A 12,632-nucleotide genomic window follows, 5' to 3' on the forward strand; every position below is an offset into this window, starting at 1 on the left:
ATGCTAATGCAGAACGCCACAGGATGTTTTTGTGCTGGTCAAGGGCAGTCAGGTCTGGAGAGAACCAAGGGCTATATCTGTTCCTGGTTCAAATTTTTTTTTAATGGGGCATGCTTATTTAAGATGGTGAGGAAGGCACTTTTAAAGAATAAACAGGCATCTTCTACTGACGGGATGAGGTCAATATCCTTCCAGGATACCCGGGCCAGGTCGATTAGAAAGGCCTGCTCGCTGAAGTGTTTTAGGGAGCGTTTGACAGTGATGAGGGGTGGTCGTTTGACCGCAGACCCAATACGGATGCAGGCAATGAGGCAGTGATCGCTGAGATCTTGGTTGAAGACAGCAGAGGTGTATTTGGAGGGTAGGTTGGTTAGGATGACAATGAGGGTGCCTGTGTTTACAGATTTGGGGTTGTACCTGGTGGGTTCATTGATAATTTGTGTGAGATTGAGGGCATCAAGCTTAGATTGTAGGATGGCTGGGATGTTAAGCATGTCCCAGTTTAGGTCACCTAGCAGCAATGGCTCTGAAGATCGATGGGGGGGCAATCAATTCACATATGGTGTCCAGGACACAGCTGGGGGCAGAGGGTGGTGTAAAGCAAGCGGCAACGGTGAGATACTTAAGTAATGACACTTAACTCATGCAGGTTTTAACACCCTTATAACTTCATTCATTAAGTTTGTTATTGAGCCCAGACTTACCTGTCTTTCTTCCTCCCCTCTCTCGCTGTCTCTTTCTACAGACGATGAAGACGGGATGGGTGAGGGTGACAGCGAACGGAGGCCTCATTTCCCACAATTCTCGTATTCGGCCAGCGGACGAGAGTGAAGGTCATTGCCAGCCAGCCAGTATTGCCCCCCTCCCCCGTCGTGCGGCCGTTTCGAGGAAAACACGTAGCCATTTTAGGAAAAGTCTCCCCTCTTTTCTCCTTCTCTGTATTCGAGTGCAGACTGGGAGAAGTTGTCTTTTTAGGGACTATAAAAGGGGTTTTGCACAGTGAGATAGACTCAAGCTGGTCTCTCCACACAAAAAAAGTATCTTACATTTTCAACGCTATATACTGCAGAAGGCAATGTTTTTGTTATTTATTTTTATCCATCAATATTAGGTTGTCGACCTGTTACGTTCTTTGTCTTTTTTTAAAATTTTAGTTTGAACTTTTTTGCACTTGGTTTGGAAGAGCCGTTCTAGGGAACAAAACCAAAAATGTTGCCTTATGTGTGCAGATGTTTCGTATCATACAGACAGGGTTTAGGTCGGGGGGCTCGTGGTTCATTCAAACAATTATTTTTCTCATATACATCCATGGCGGTGCACATTCTCCAATCCCATGGCAACGAGAGTCACTATCTGCTAAAAACCACAAAAAAGACAGAACTGACAGTTTCTTTCATTCCAATTTCATTGTCACAGTGTTATTTCTTTTCATCCTTTTTGACCTTTCATTTTTAGCCAGAGATTTCTACTTGGTTATTGTTTGACAGAAACACTAAACTGCCAGATACTGCACGGTTCACTCAGGCAACACAGAGCACAACCGCATTCAACTCAGCTACCAGTTTAGCTTTACACACCCATCAGGGAAAAGCTACTATAAATATACAAGCCTTTTTTGCGTCTTTTTCCACAGTCATTTGATTAATAACTTATTTTCATAGCTATAGAAAAAAAGTGGTATAGATGTTTACACAAGGAATGTGGCTTATACAGGTCCACCTTATGCTGTCATAACACACATGCTCACACACACACACACACACACATACACACTCTCTAACATCAGAGCCAGCTCTGAGCTCTGTTGATATGACTTGTGACGGACTATGAAATCTGTAAAAAAATAAAAAATAAAAAAAATATATAAAAAAAAAACTTCTCCCCATCAATCTTCCCAAAGCGACAAGGTGGGCGGAAGGCATCAATAATCATGTCAGGTCACAGATCACGTGAAACTGAGCCATGAATATACTTGTGTATGATGAGGACTGTGAGAATGGAGGGAGAAAAGCAGTTCCCCCACCTTTTTTGATGTACATATGCAATGCCTTTTTTTGTTCTTAGTGGCATCTTGGCCAGACATGAACTTTTGTGTGTGACTGTACTTCAAGCTTGCTGAGGAGAACCAAGACCGGAGGAAAAGGAAGACAGAATGATGTTTTGGGTTAAAACAACGTCAACTACAACGTTAAAGACTGACTGGACGCTCCCATTTTGTGACTGATGTCAGCGTCGCCTCGACCTGTCTTTCCAGAAGAGGTTTCCATGGAGACGAGACCCTTTTTCGCTGTCGGTCAAATAGATTGACACCCACTGTAACGTTTTCTTTTACCTGTTCAAGTGGGACCATGGTCAATTCTGCAGTGATATGTGGTTACATCAGGTTGTTACCATTCCCTTCCTTTTTTGTACCATAGTACTAGATTTATTTATGTTTGTGTCATTCTAGGCAGTGTTACCCAGTCTTGTTCAGAGTCAAAGGCACCTCTCTTTAAGCCGCTGAAGGATGATATTGTTGGATGCATTACTAAAGTCTGTTTTTTTTATCCAATTGTTTGCTTGTTTGTTTTCTTACCAAAACATTAGGGCAAGAAACCAATAGTGAACTTGCATTGCCGTGGTAGTATTTATTTTGAATTAAATTAAAGAATACATTTCAGGGTTTTTCATGGTGTAAATCAGTGTTTTATTTTAATCCCCCTTCTGATATTTCAATGAGTGTGTACCCTTTGGAAAGCAATACCCTAAACAATGTTCAGCAAGGGTCTCATCCAGTGTTATGTTCATTAGGAACCAAATAAAATAAAACCGGGAGGAAGAAACTACTGGCGCATTTCCACTGATATGTTTTTGGGTAAAACACTGGGGTAAATCGAATTTTCCATCTACGTGGGCTGACACCCGTGTCTCACTGGGCCATTGCTCCGACGGACCTGCTCTGACTTGGAGCCAAGGCACTGGGTACTTTTTAAGCTTGGATTTACATAAATGGTTAACTCTGAACTTTTACACCTCAAAAAGCAACAGTCTTGAATGATGCAGAGGTTTGTGATTCTGCTCGCCACAAGTCTTTAGTGTCACACACCTGATGGACAACACACTAGAGCTTACATTAAAGAGATACATCAGGATTTTGGCAATGAGACCCTTTATCTACTTTCCCAGAGTCACATGAACTTGTGGATACAATTTCTCTGTCCAATATGAAGGAAGCTAGAGGTAGTTTCACGAGAAAATGTTAACTGGCGTTACCCAGACCTTGTCATTGCGCTATCTGCTACCCATAGACCTCCAGTCATTGCGCTAACGCTAGTTAGCAATTGCGGTAGCAATGGTTAGCAACTCCCTTCAAACTGCACGCAGAGACATACAAATGGTAGCCATGAGTTCCTGTGACTCCAGGGAAGTAGATTGCCAAAATCCTCACGTTTCCCTTTAACATAAAACACTGGCGACACATTGGTGTGGGGGTAAGTCAAAATGGAAAAGCACCATACCTGGACTTGTCCAATATGAAACAAAATGTTTTGGTTTTCCGTTCCAAACATGTTTCCATTGTGTGCACAATTGAACATGTCCCAGGCCTTTATTTGGATGGGATGTACAATAGGGGAGCATTACGCTGATGGGAGACATCACATTCAAATATTTTCATTCATACAAAAAAAAGTATAGCATTGCTCTCCTTTTGCCTATGGGACAATCCATAGGTAAACAATTTATTTTAAGGCTGAACAAAAACCTCTGTAAATCAATTGAGGGAAATACACACAAAATACTGACCATATACTACCCCTATGCTCTATAAAAGGGCTGTTCAATGTCTGTCCTGGAGGGCCAAAACACTTCTGGTTTTCATCCTCTCCTAATAGGAGACTAATTCAGACTTGGGACACCAGGTGAGTGCAATTAACTTGGATTGTAGTTCTTTCCGTCAGCGGTGCCATTCACACCCAGTCCCTGCTACGGCTCTCAAAGACATGTATATCTAAGATCAGTTCAAGGCCTCAGCTCAGCGCACGTGCTGTACAGATTCAGTCATTTCAACATAATCTGTATTGAAAGAAAAACCAAACAAATATATTGACACTATCCATATCATCTAGAGATCAGTGGAACTGAGCTAAACAGAGTTGGTGGTGGTGGGGGTCCAATAGGTGAAGGTATGGCCCATCAGAAAGAATTAGGGCTCCTTTTGGCATCCTCAACAGCATCAGTGAGACGAGGCTCATTCCGGGATGGAGGGTGGCCAGTCCACATCTACAGACTGAGGAACGCACAGAGAGAGAAAGACTAAACTCATCAGAATCCTTTTGATTCACCTGCATGTTCAATCATAGTCCAGCAATTTTCTATATTTGTTTTCTTAGCTTGAAAGCACAGGACTGATTTCAAGGTAAGGAAACAAATATCGAAATATGCTTAACTATCCCTTTAAATTATGAATGAACTTTAGAACTGTCTCGCTATTTTTTTATACAATAATCACTGTGCACAGTGTCTTCTTTTAATATCCCACAAAAAGGTAGATACATTTATTGTCAACTTTTTTTAAATACCCACATCAACGTCCAGCTCTAGGATATCAGTCTCAGTCTTCAGCAGATCACACAGATTGGGCTTGGTGCGACCAAAGTCTCCGTGGACAAACTCCTTGATGTAACTGGGAACAGTTAAACTGACATTGGGTGAGTCGTTCATGATAAAAAAATAAAATGTATTAATTTGTTATTGTGTGTGTGTAAGTATATCACTGTGAATGTCTCTCAACCTTAATATCTCCCTTTGTGTGTGGGTTTGTGTATGACTATTCGTGTATCTCACTATTTTGCTTCTCTCTGTATAAAGGATAAGTCCCTGCCTGCGTGCGCAGCTTCAGGTGGAAGTGATGCGTGTCCAGGAAGCATGTACTCATGGTGTGGATGACGCGCTCCCTGACGGCCAGCGGCCTGCAATGCAACACTCTTAGTGGCGTCTTCTGAGCTAGCTTCAACTCCTATATGACCAAGCCAAAGATTATCAACACATACCGTAGGTAGGCAGAACTTTATTTTAAGGTACTGTTTACACTGAATGAGCAAACCAAAGATTATAACACACATACCATAAAATAAACTACAACCAAGATGTTTAACCACTGTGATTTTATTTTATGAAAATAATGCCATTTAAAGATAGCATTGAACACTCACCTTGGTTTCCTCTAAGAACGTGATGTCGTCTTTGTCAATAGCTTTCTGGGTCCATATGAGGGCGGTGTACGACTTGGTCTTGTCCTCCTCACCCTCCTTCATGTGGCCCATAGCATCTCTACACACACACACACACAGAGTATGACCTGTCAGCATCATTCTTAGGTCTCTGGACAGAAGTGAGACACATTTCTCTACTGCGTTGCTCACCTGCATACAATCTGTAGATCTCGTACTCTGATTTTGTCTGAGGACTGGTTGATGGTCTGTGAGAAGAAAAGATATGCTTTGGTCAATTCCTGTGTGTGTGACCCTGCAGAGACGCTGTGTGTGTGACCCTGCAGAGACATTGTGTGTGTGTGTGTGTACCTCCTGCAGCTGTCGGACCTCTGCTTTATTGAACCTGGTTCTGTGAGGATTTAGCGGCTCCAGTGCAAACGGACGACCTGCGAATGGGGATAGAGACACCTCCTTACACCTCACATTGACGGAAACAAGGGCTGGGGATGTGTAAACATACATGTATGTTGTGTGTCTGACCATTTCCAAGCGTACGCACATCCACGTCCTCCCTTCCTGAGGAGGAGAAATTAAACCCTGCAAAGACCAGAGGGGAAAAGAGGAGAAAGACATTACTTGAGATACCAGATTCATTCACCAGTGTATTCTTTTGGATTTGTCTTTCTCATTGACTTAGATAGACATTGGATCATTGCATCTGCCCCATTATGGCATGTGTGAGAGCATGGGCAGCGCCATTTAGGCCATCTCTTTTGAATTAGTACATTTTCTTCTTCTACTACTTCTATGAATTGACAAAAGAACCGAAAGGGTGCATACTGCTACCTGCAGTGTGTTTGAACAGGTATGAAGCCAAGGTTGCCGATTTCCTGCCACCTGAACTTATGGCATGTTTGCTCACGAGTATAATTCATTGGCTGATCCCTCCTGATGACCTGGATGGAATCATATGATTCTTCATTAACCCATAGGAAGTCTCACCCAGTTGACTACTTCAAAATTGTGAAAGTCCTCAATGGTGCTGCCCATGCTAAAACAGGCTTTTGGGCCCTCTATCTATCTCTATGGTTTTTCTATCCCTAGGTAATAATGTGTAGAGCCTGAGGTTCAGTAGGGATAAAACATTTAGAAACAGAGCGAAACGAGGAGGTTCTACCTGAACTCATCCAATAAGAACACAGATTTTTGTTTCCCATTGCTACAGTGTGCTCTTCTGAACATCACCCAGTATACGCTCACCCTCAGCCCGGAAAGACGAGAGGAGGGGTGCGGCGATTAGCTCCTCCACCGAGGACTCCATCCTCTCCTCTCCGTCAATCACCCAGGGGGTCTGGGGCAGGGTGCGGGAGAACTTGTTGTACCTCCCTAAAAACACAGGGACAAACATAAAGGAGTCAATTCAAACCCTTAAAACAACTCTTCAATATTGGATTGTAAATAACTGTAAAATCCCAAGGCATGAAGGGTTAATCCTAACTTTTCCTTAAGTCCAATTTTTACTCAGCCATGCATTGATGTCAACGGAGGACTAAGTGAAAATTCGACTTAACTAAGAGGATGTTAGGATTCGCTCCCAACTGAATACATTCCTGAAGTGAAATGACCCCACTCTTGATAATCTCAAAGCCCTCCTTTGGTTCAAATTATCCAAAAGGGATGTCGTAAACAACCTTACCCGCCACAAATACAGAAACGTGAAGACACTGGACCTCTTGAGCGATGCATTTCCTCGCTGGCCGTGTAGGGGGACAGGGGAACTTTCTAGAGAGAGAAAATAAATATCATGAAGCAATACATGCAGTTAGATTGTCCGTTTTCTCAAAAGAGTGAAGACAGAGAAACAGAAGAAGAAGAAAAAAAGTGAGAATAACGACCACCTACTTTAGAAACTTCTCATCGGAAACCTTCTCGAGGGCTTTGACCACGGCCATTTTAGTGAAGACATTCTGTTGTGAGACAATAAACTAGAGATCAGAGAAAGGACAGTAACACCGAGAGACATGGAACGACAAAGAATGAGCAGCATGTCGCCATTGGTAACAAAAATGCAATTGGACAAAAACATTTATGGAACTTATCAAAACCATTTATACCAACGACCCATTTTGTTCAAATGTCACGTGACATGGCTCCAATTGGCTTTTTCACTCACCTGTTTGTTCTTAGTTGGTCTGAAGCAGTCTGAACAGATGCCAGCCCTGATTGCAAGAATAAAGCAGATAAGTAGAAAGTAGTTTCATAAAAATGATACATTACATTGAATATTACATGTATTTTGCTAGTACTCCATGCCTTTGCACCTATAAAATCTATCCATCAATCTGTCAGTCAATCAGTCCTTCCGCACATCCATCCATCCATCTGGCTGTCTAGTCAATCTATTCATCTTGTCTATACCCTGAGGAGGAGTGTGCTTGGAGGACTTACAGGAAGTGGCAGTCTGAGTCCGTCTCTGGATGTGTGAACCCCACGCCCACCTCAAACTGTTCAGTTTGTCGACTGATCTGTGGGATAAAGAGGAAAATAAAATGGGAATAAACAAAAAAAAATAAAGCAATCAAGAATAAAAATACTTTTCAGGAATGAATAGAATTTTGTCACTTACATTTTATCTATTTGCCTTCATTTTACCAGGGTAAATTTACTAAGAGAACACTTCTCACATTACTAGCCTGAGTGCAAGTCTGTTTGTGCCGCCATGTCAACTCCCGGTCATGTTTTTTTTGTCAATGATAGCAATTGACTTGACAAGGCCACAAACAGATCTGGAACCAGGCTAGCTCATTACAGGTTATTGCTATAGATACAAGTAGTGCCTTGTACAGTAACTGTATGACAAGTATTTTTCAACAGTGGTGTCCGACCCATCAGCATGTGAGGCTACTGGATGGCTACTTCCGGGTCACTGGTCACTGACCTTGGTAACCACAGGTACGCCACCAAGCTCTTTGGACATCAGACCCTGCATGGTCCACTTGAAGGCCTCCTTCACCTGGATGACATCATCCTTATCGAGGCATATAGACTTCTCCCTGTTTGGTAACAAATTCAACGTAATTCAAGTATTAAAAACCCCTAAGGTAGATATCTGCGCCCTCGCGGAAATCTAATTAGCATAATGCAAACATCCCCCAAAAAGTCAGTTTCATCTAGAGAGACTTTTTTAGCATTGGATGCGTCTCGATCCAACGCTTCTGTGGTGAAAGAACTAGAGCTGTGTTTGTCACACCATGAGACTTAGGTCTTCTCACAAAATAGTCTGAACGGTTTATTACTCTATGGAAAGATGAGACTCTCACTCTCACGATGGTGTTCTCCGTTTTTCTCTACGACCCCCCCACAAGCGTCTTGGGACTCGTCTGAAGTCGTTACAGCAACTTCTGTCTGTAGCGTCCGAACAGTTTGAGTTACACACTAATATGGGCGAGACTCTCACGAACACGTACATGTCGGTTGTTTTGCTCTAGGATGTCCACAGGCCTCCCAAGACTTGTCTGAAGGTCCCCTGTACAATTTGAAAAAAATGAATGGAAGTAAACACTACCGTTCAAAAGTTTGGGGTCACTTAGAAATGTCCTTGCATCAAATTGGTCAGAAGGCAGAGTTGCAAAGAAAACGCCATATCTCAGACTGGCCAATAAAAATAAAAGACTAAGATGGGCAAAAGAATACAGACACTGGACAGAGGAACTCTGCCTAGAAGGCCAGCATCCTGGAGTCGCCTCTTTACTGTTGACGTTGAGACTGGTGTTTTGCGGGTACTATTTAATGAAGCTGCCAGTTGAGGACTTGTGAGGCGTCTGTTTCTCAAACTAGACACTCTAATGGACTTGTCCTCTTGCTCAGTTGTGCACCGGGGCCTCCCACTCCTCTTTCTATTCTGGTTAGAGCCAGTTTGCGCTGTTCTGTGAACGGAGTAGTACACAGCGCTGTACGAGATCTTCAGTTTCTTGGCAATTTCTCGCATGGAATAGCCTTCATTTCTCAGAACAAGAATAGACTGACGAGTTTCAGAAGAAAGTCCTTTGTTTCTGGCCATTTTGAGCCTGTAATCGAACCCACAAATGCTGATTCTCCAGATACTCAACTAGTCTAAAAAAGGCCAGTTTTATTGCTTCTTTAATCAGAACAACAGTTTTCAGCTCTGCTAACATATTCGCAAAAGGGTTTTCTAATGATCAATTAGCCTTTTAAAATGATCAACTTGGTTTAGCGAACACAACGTGCCATTGGAACACAGGAGTGAAGGTTGCTGATAATGGGCCTCTGTACGCCCATGTAGATATTCCATAAAAAATCTGCCATTTCCAGCTACAATAGTCATTTACAACATTAACAATGTCTACATTGTATTTCTGATCAAGTTGATGTTATTTTAATGGGCAAAAAATGTGCTTTTCTTTCAAAAACAAGGACATTTCTAAGTGACACCAAACTTTTGAACGGTAGTGCATATGGAGACTGTTTAGTGCCAAAAATAACAAAACAAATAAATGTTGCCTGACCTTTCTTATCTCTCTCAGATACTGGACAGACTTCAGAACAAACTTCCATTACATTTTTGGGGGGGGACTATCTGTTGTTCCATGTAGTGAATCTGTTATTCAATGCGTTTGTATGGGCTAATAGCAGTAAGGCCAAATAACATTTTTAATTCAAAAAATGTGTTAATATATTGTTGGGATACTTCAAGGGGTCTTTAAAATTCAAAATCAAATAGCTAAATGATCCTTGGTATGACCTTCTTAAAACAATTCCATATAGCTTTAGTGGAACCCCGCCCTCCCCTCCCCCGGCTTAGACTCTTATGGGTTAAGACATGACATGTTATAAAAGGTCACGTGAAAGATGTGTGTTCATAATATAGTATGGAACACTGTAATATTTCAATGTGTTGTAGTGATGTGATGATACTTTGGGATTAAAATGATTTATTTAACGGAAAGAAATTAGGCTAGATAGATGGACGCCACTCTGGTGAAGCGAACTACCTCACTTCCTTCTTTACATGCAGCCAACAAGAGTGCTGTAGGGGTGTTGCAGAGAGAGACGAGGGTACATGTTCAGAAACGTCCTGAGTAACATCCTGTCTGTTTACAAGCATCCGTCATGCACACCCTAATGGGAATGCCACATCTGTAGAAACAATGGCTTTCGCGATTGCACTTTAGTCTACTCTAGTCTCTTTACCAGACAGAAGCAGTACCACTAACTATGAGGTAACTACGCCCTCTAATGACCAACCCAGGGACAAGATACTGCATTATTGACTGTATCGTAGTCTCGCACTGCCACACATCCCACTAAATAGAACGACTGTGGTCCAGGCTATACTGACTGTGTGGCTATGACAGAATCAACTGAGGTTGAAATAATCATACTTTTCTATTGAATGGAAGTTGTTTTGAGACAAACCATTTGAATATACTGTAAGCCAACACTTCCTTTGGCCGCCTTTCCTTCCAGTTCTCTGCTGCCAATGACTGGACGAATTGAAAAAAATCACTGAAGCTGGAGTTCACCGATCACTGTACCTGTACGCAGCCAATCTGTAAATAGCACACCCTACTACCTCATATTGTTATTTATCCTCCTGCTCTTTTGCACCCCAGTATCTCTACTTGCACATCATCATCTGCACATCTATCACTCCAATGTTAATGCGAAATTGTAATTATTTCGCCTCTATGGCCTATTTATTGCCTTACCTCCCTACTCTTCTACATTTGCACACACTGTACATAGATTTTTCTATTGTGTTATTGACTGTACATTTGTTTATGTGTAACTCTGTGTTGTTGTTTTTGTCGCACTGCTTTGCTCTATCTTGGCCAGGTCGCAGTTGTAAATGAGAACTTGTTCTCAACTGGCCTACCTGGTTAAATAAAGGTGAAATAATATTTTTTTTAAAAGCTGATAGGTACACAATTGCGTGACATCAGTTATCAGCCAAGGCCTACAATGTAACCACTGACCTCTCTGACAGACAGCTGGGCCGGCAGGGAGACAGACAGTACCATCGTGTCAAACTGGTAGTTTTTGGCCTTCACCACATCCGATATCTGCACACATACACAAAAACAGTGTCATGAATCCCCCCAAAGTCCATTGTTGGTTCTGTCCTCCTAGGCCTCAAGCTGTGGTATTTGAGGCAGATTCTGGTAGACTGGAGCATTGATTGACGATGATGATGGAGTATTTGATCACTAGGCAGGTACAAAGGTCTTTTCATTTTAATCTTCAAGGTTGTGTCCTAAATCTATATAGTGCACTACTTTTGACCAGGGTGTCATTTGAGACGCACCTAAAGACATACTTAGTCATAGGTATCATGTAAAACAACAGTGGCTCCGAATGCAATAGGATTAATAGTGACCAAACACACCTTTATGGCATAGGCTTCATCACAGAACTCCTGTAGAACTCCCAGGCACACCGCACACACGTCCGAGTCCGCTGGCTTGGCGTCGCCTTCCTCCATCACCGTGGGAACCACGGCAGAGTCGCCTTTTGATTGGACGTCCGTCTCCACGGCATCCATCTTGATTTTTTTACTAGGGGGGTCTTCTGTGTGCTGCTCCAGCACGGCTGCATCTTGGGATTCGTTATTCTCTGAATCACTGATGAAAGCACAAAGCTCCTTTGCTGTATCCTGAGCATGACAAACAGAAAAACATTATTCAGCATCAAAAAAATATATGAAAATGTTTGCCAGCAGTGGAGTTCACCCAATATATGACAGCAAGTTAGATCATGGGCACAATTATTCTAAAGGAGAATACCTAGGTTACCTACAAAGTAGCGTCTGCCACAGGCTTTCACGCAAAGCCTTAAGCCGAGACTACCTACAAAGAAGAATGTTGGAGCTACCTAACTGTCTTTGAACTTGAATCTCTGAAATGTCTGTATGTCTGTCCCTGCTTTAAGTGCAAAGACAATCAAATGCAGCAAAAGCACTGACCTCATAAGACTGGCGGTAGGCTGACTGCACCCCCAAGCAGCAGAACCTCAGGACACAGCGGGCACAGCTTCCAGCAGTTTCTTCACTATTGATTTTACAGCTGTAAAATGGACAGAGATCATAGATGAATGAGATCAGTAAGAAAGATGAAAGTACACTTATGTCTGGCAAACCTACTACAACGAGTTAGCTGACAGAGTGCAGTAGAATCAGTACTACTGTAGGTTATCTAAGAGTAATATAATATACATCACAATGCTAATAACATATCACACACTGTAGGGTGAGGTTACAATCATTGGTAGCTGAAGCAAGCACACTTTGCATTGCAAAGATAGATATAAAATCTCATGTGTACTACTGTACAATACTGGAAATGGCTGCTTGCTCTGAGTCCTGTGTACACATGGCTAGCACTAGGTCACACTCGCAGCCCTGTGTGGATGTTGATGCATTTG

At 42.3% G+C, this 12,632-nt stretch overlaps 2 protein-coding genes across 3 annotated transcripts in view; one reads left to right on the forward strand and one right to left on the reverse strand.

The window, feature by feature from the left end:
* The window catches only part of LOC120033010 (RAC-gamma serine/threonine-protein kinase-like), a 24,411-nt gene extending 21,747 nt beyond the window's left edge, over positions 1 to 2,664 (forward strand). The window contains exon 14 of the mRNA XM_038979297.1: positions 746 to 2,664. Within this exon, the coding sequence (XP_038835225.1) occupies positions 746 to 831 (86 nt within the window). The 3' untranslated portion in view covers positions 832 to 2,664. The remainder of the gene's footprint in view (positions 1 to 745) is intronic.
* Positions 2,614 to 11,854, reverse strand: LOC120033011 (tRNA pseudouridine synthase Pus10-like). 2 transcript variants are annotated; one of them, XM_038979299.1, is made up of 16 exons: positions 11,599 to 11,854; positions 11,189 to 11,275; positions 10,205 to 10,239; positions 8,143 to 8,245; positions 7,641 to 7,717; positions 7,366 to 7,411; positions 7,095 to 7,159; positions 6,889 to 6,974; positions 6,453 to 6,578; positions 5,733 to 5,789; positions 5,562 to 5,638; positions 5,403 to 5,458; positions 5,193 to 5,310; positions 4,854 to 4,996; positions 4,564 to 4,663; positions 2,614 to 4,267 (listed from the first exon to the last, which is right to left on the reverse strand). In XM_038979299.1, exons 1-16 carry the CDS (start codon positions 11,752 to 11,754, stop codon positions 4,229 to 4,231), a joined length of 1,371 nt encoding a protein of 456 aa, XP_038835227.1. In that variant the 5' UTR covers positions 11,755 to 11,854; the 3' UTR covers positions 2,614 to 4,228. The 2 variants fall into 2 exon arrangements, with proteins under 2 accessions (XP_038835227.1, XP_038835226.1); XM_038979298.1 differs by lacking the exons at positions 10,205 to 10,239; positions 11,599 to 11,854 and having other exon boundaries at positions 2,615 to 4,267; positions 8,131 to 8,245.
* Positions 11,855 to 12,632: the final 778 nt, after the last annotated feature.

Source organism: Salvelinus namaycush, chromosome 39 (assembly GCF_016432855.1).
Source record: "Salvelinus namaycush isolate Seneca chromosome 39, SaNama_1.0, whole genome shotgun sequence".
Taxonomy (NCBI): Eukaryota; Metazoa; Chordata; class Actinopteri; order Salmoniformes; family Salmonidae; genus Salvelinus; species Salvelinus namaycush.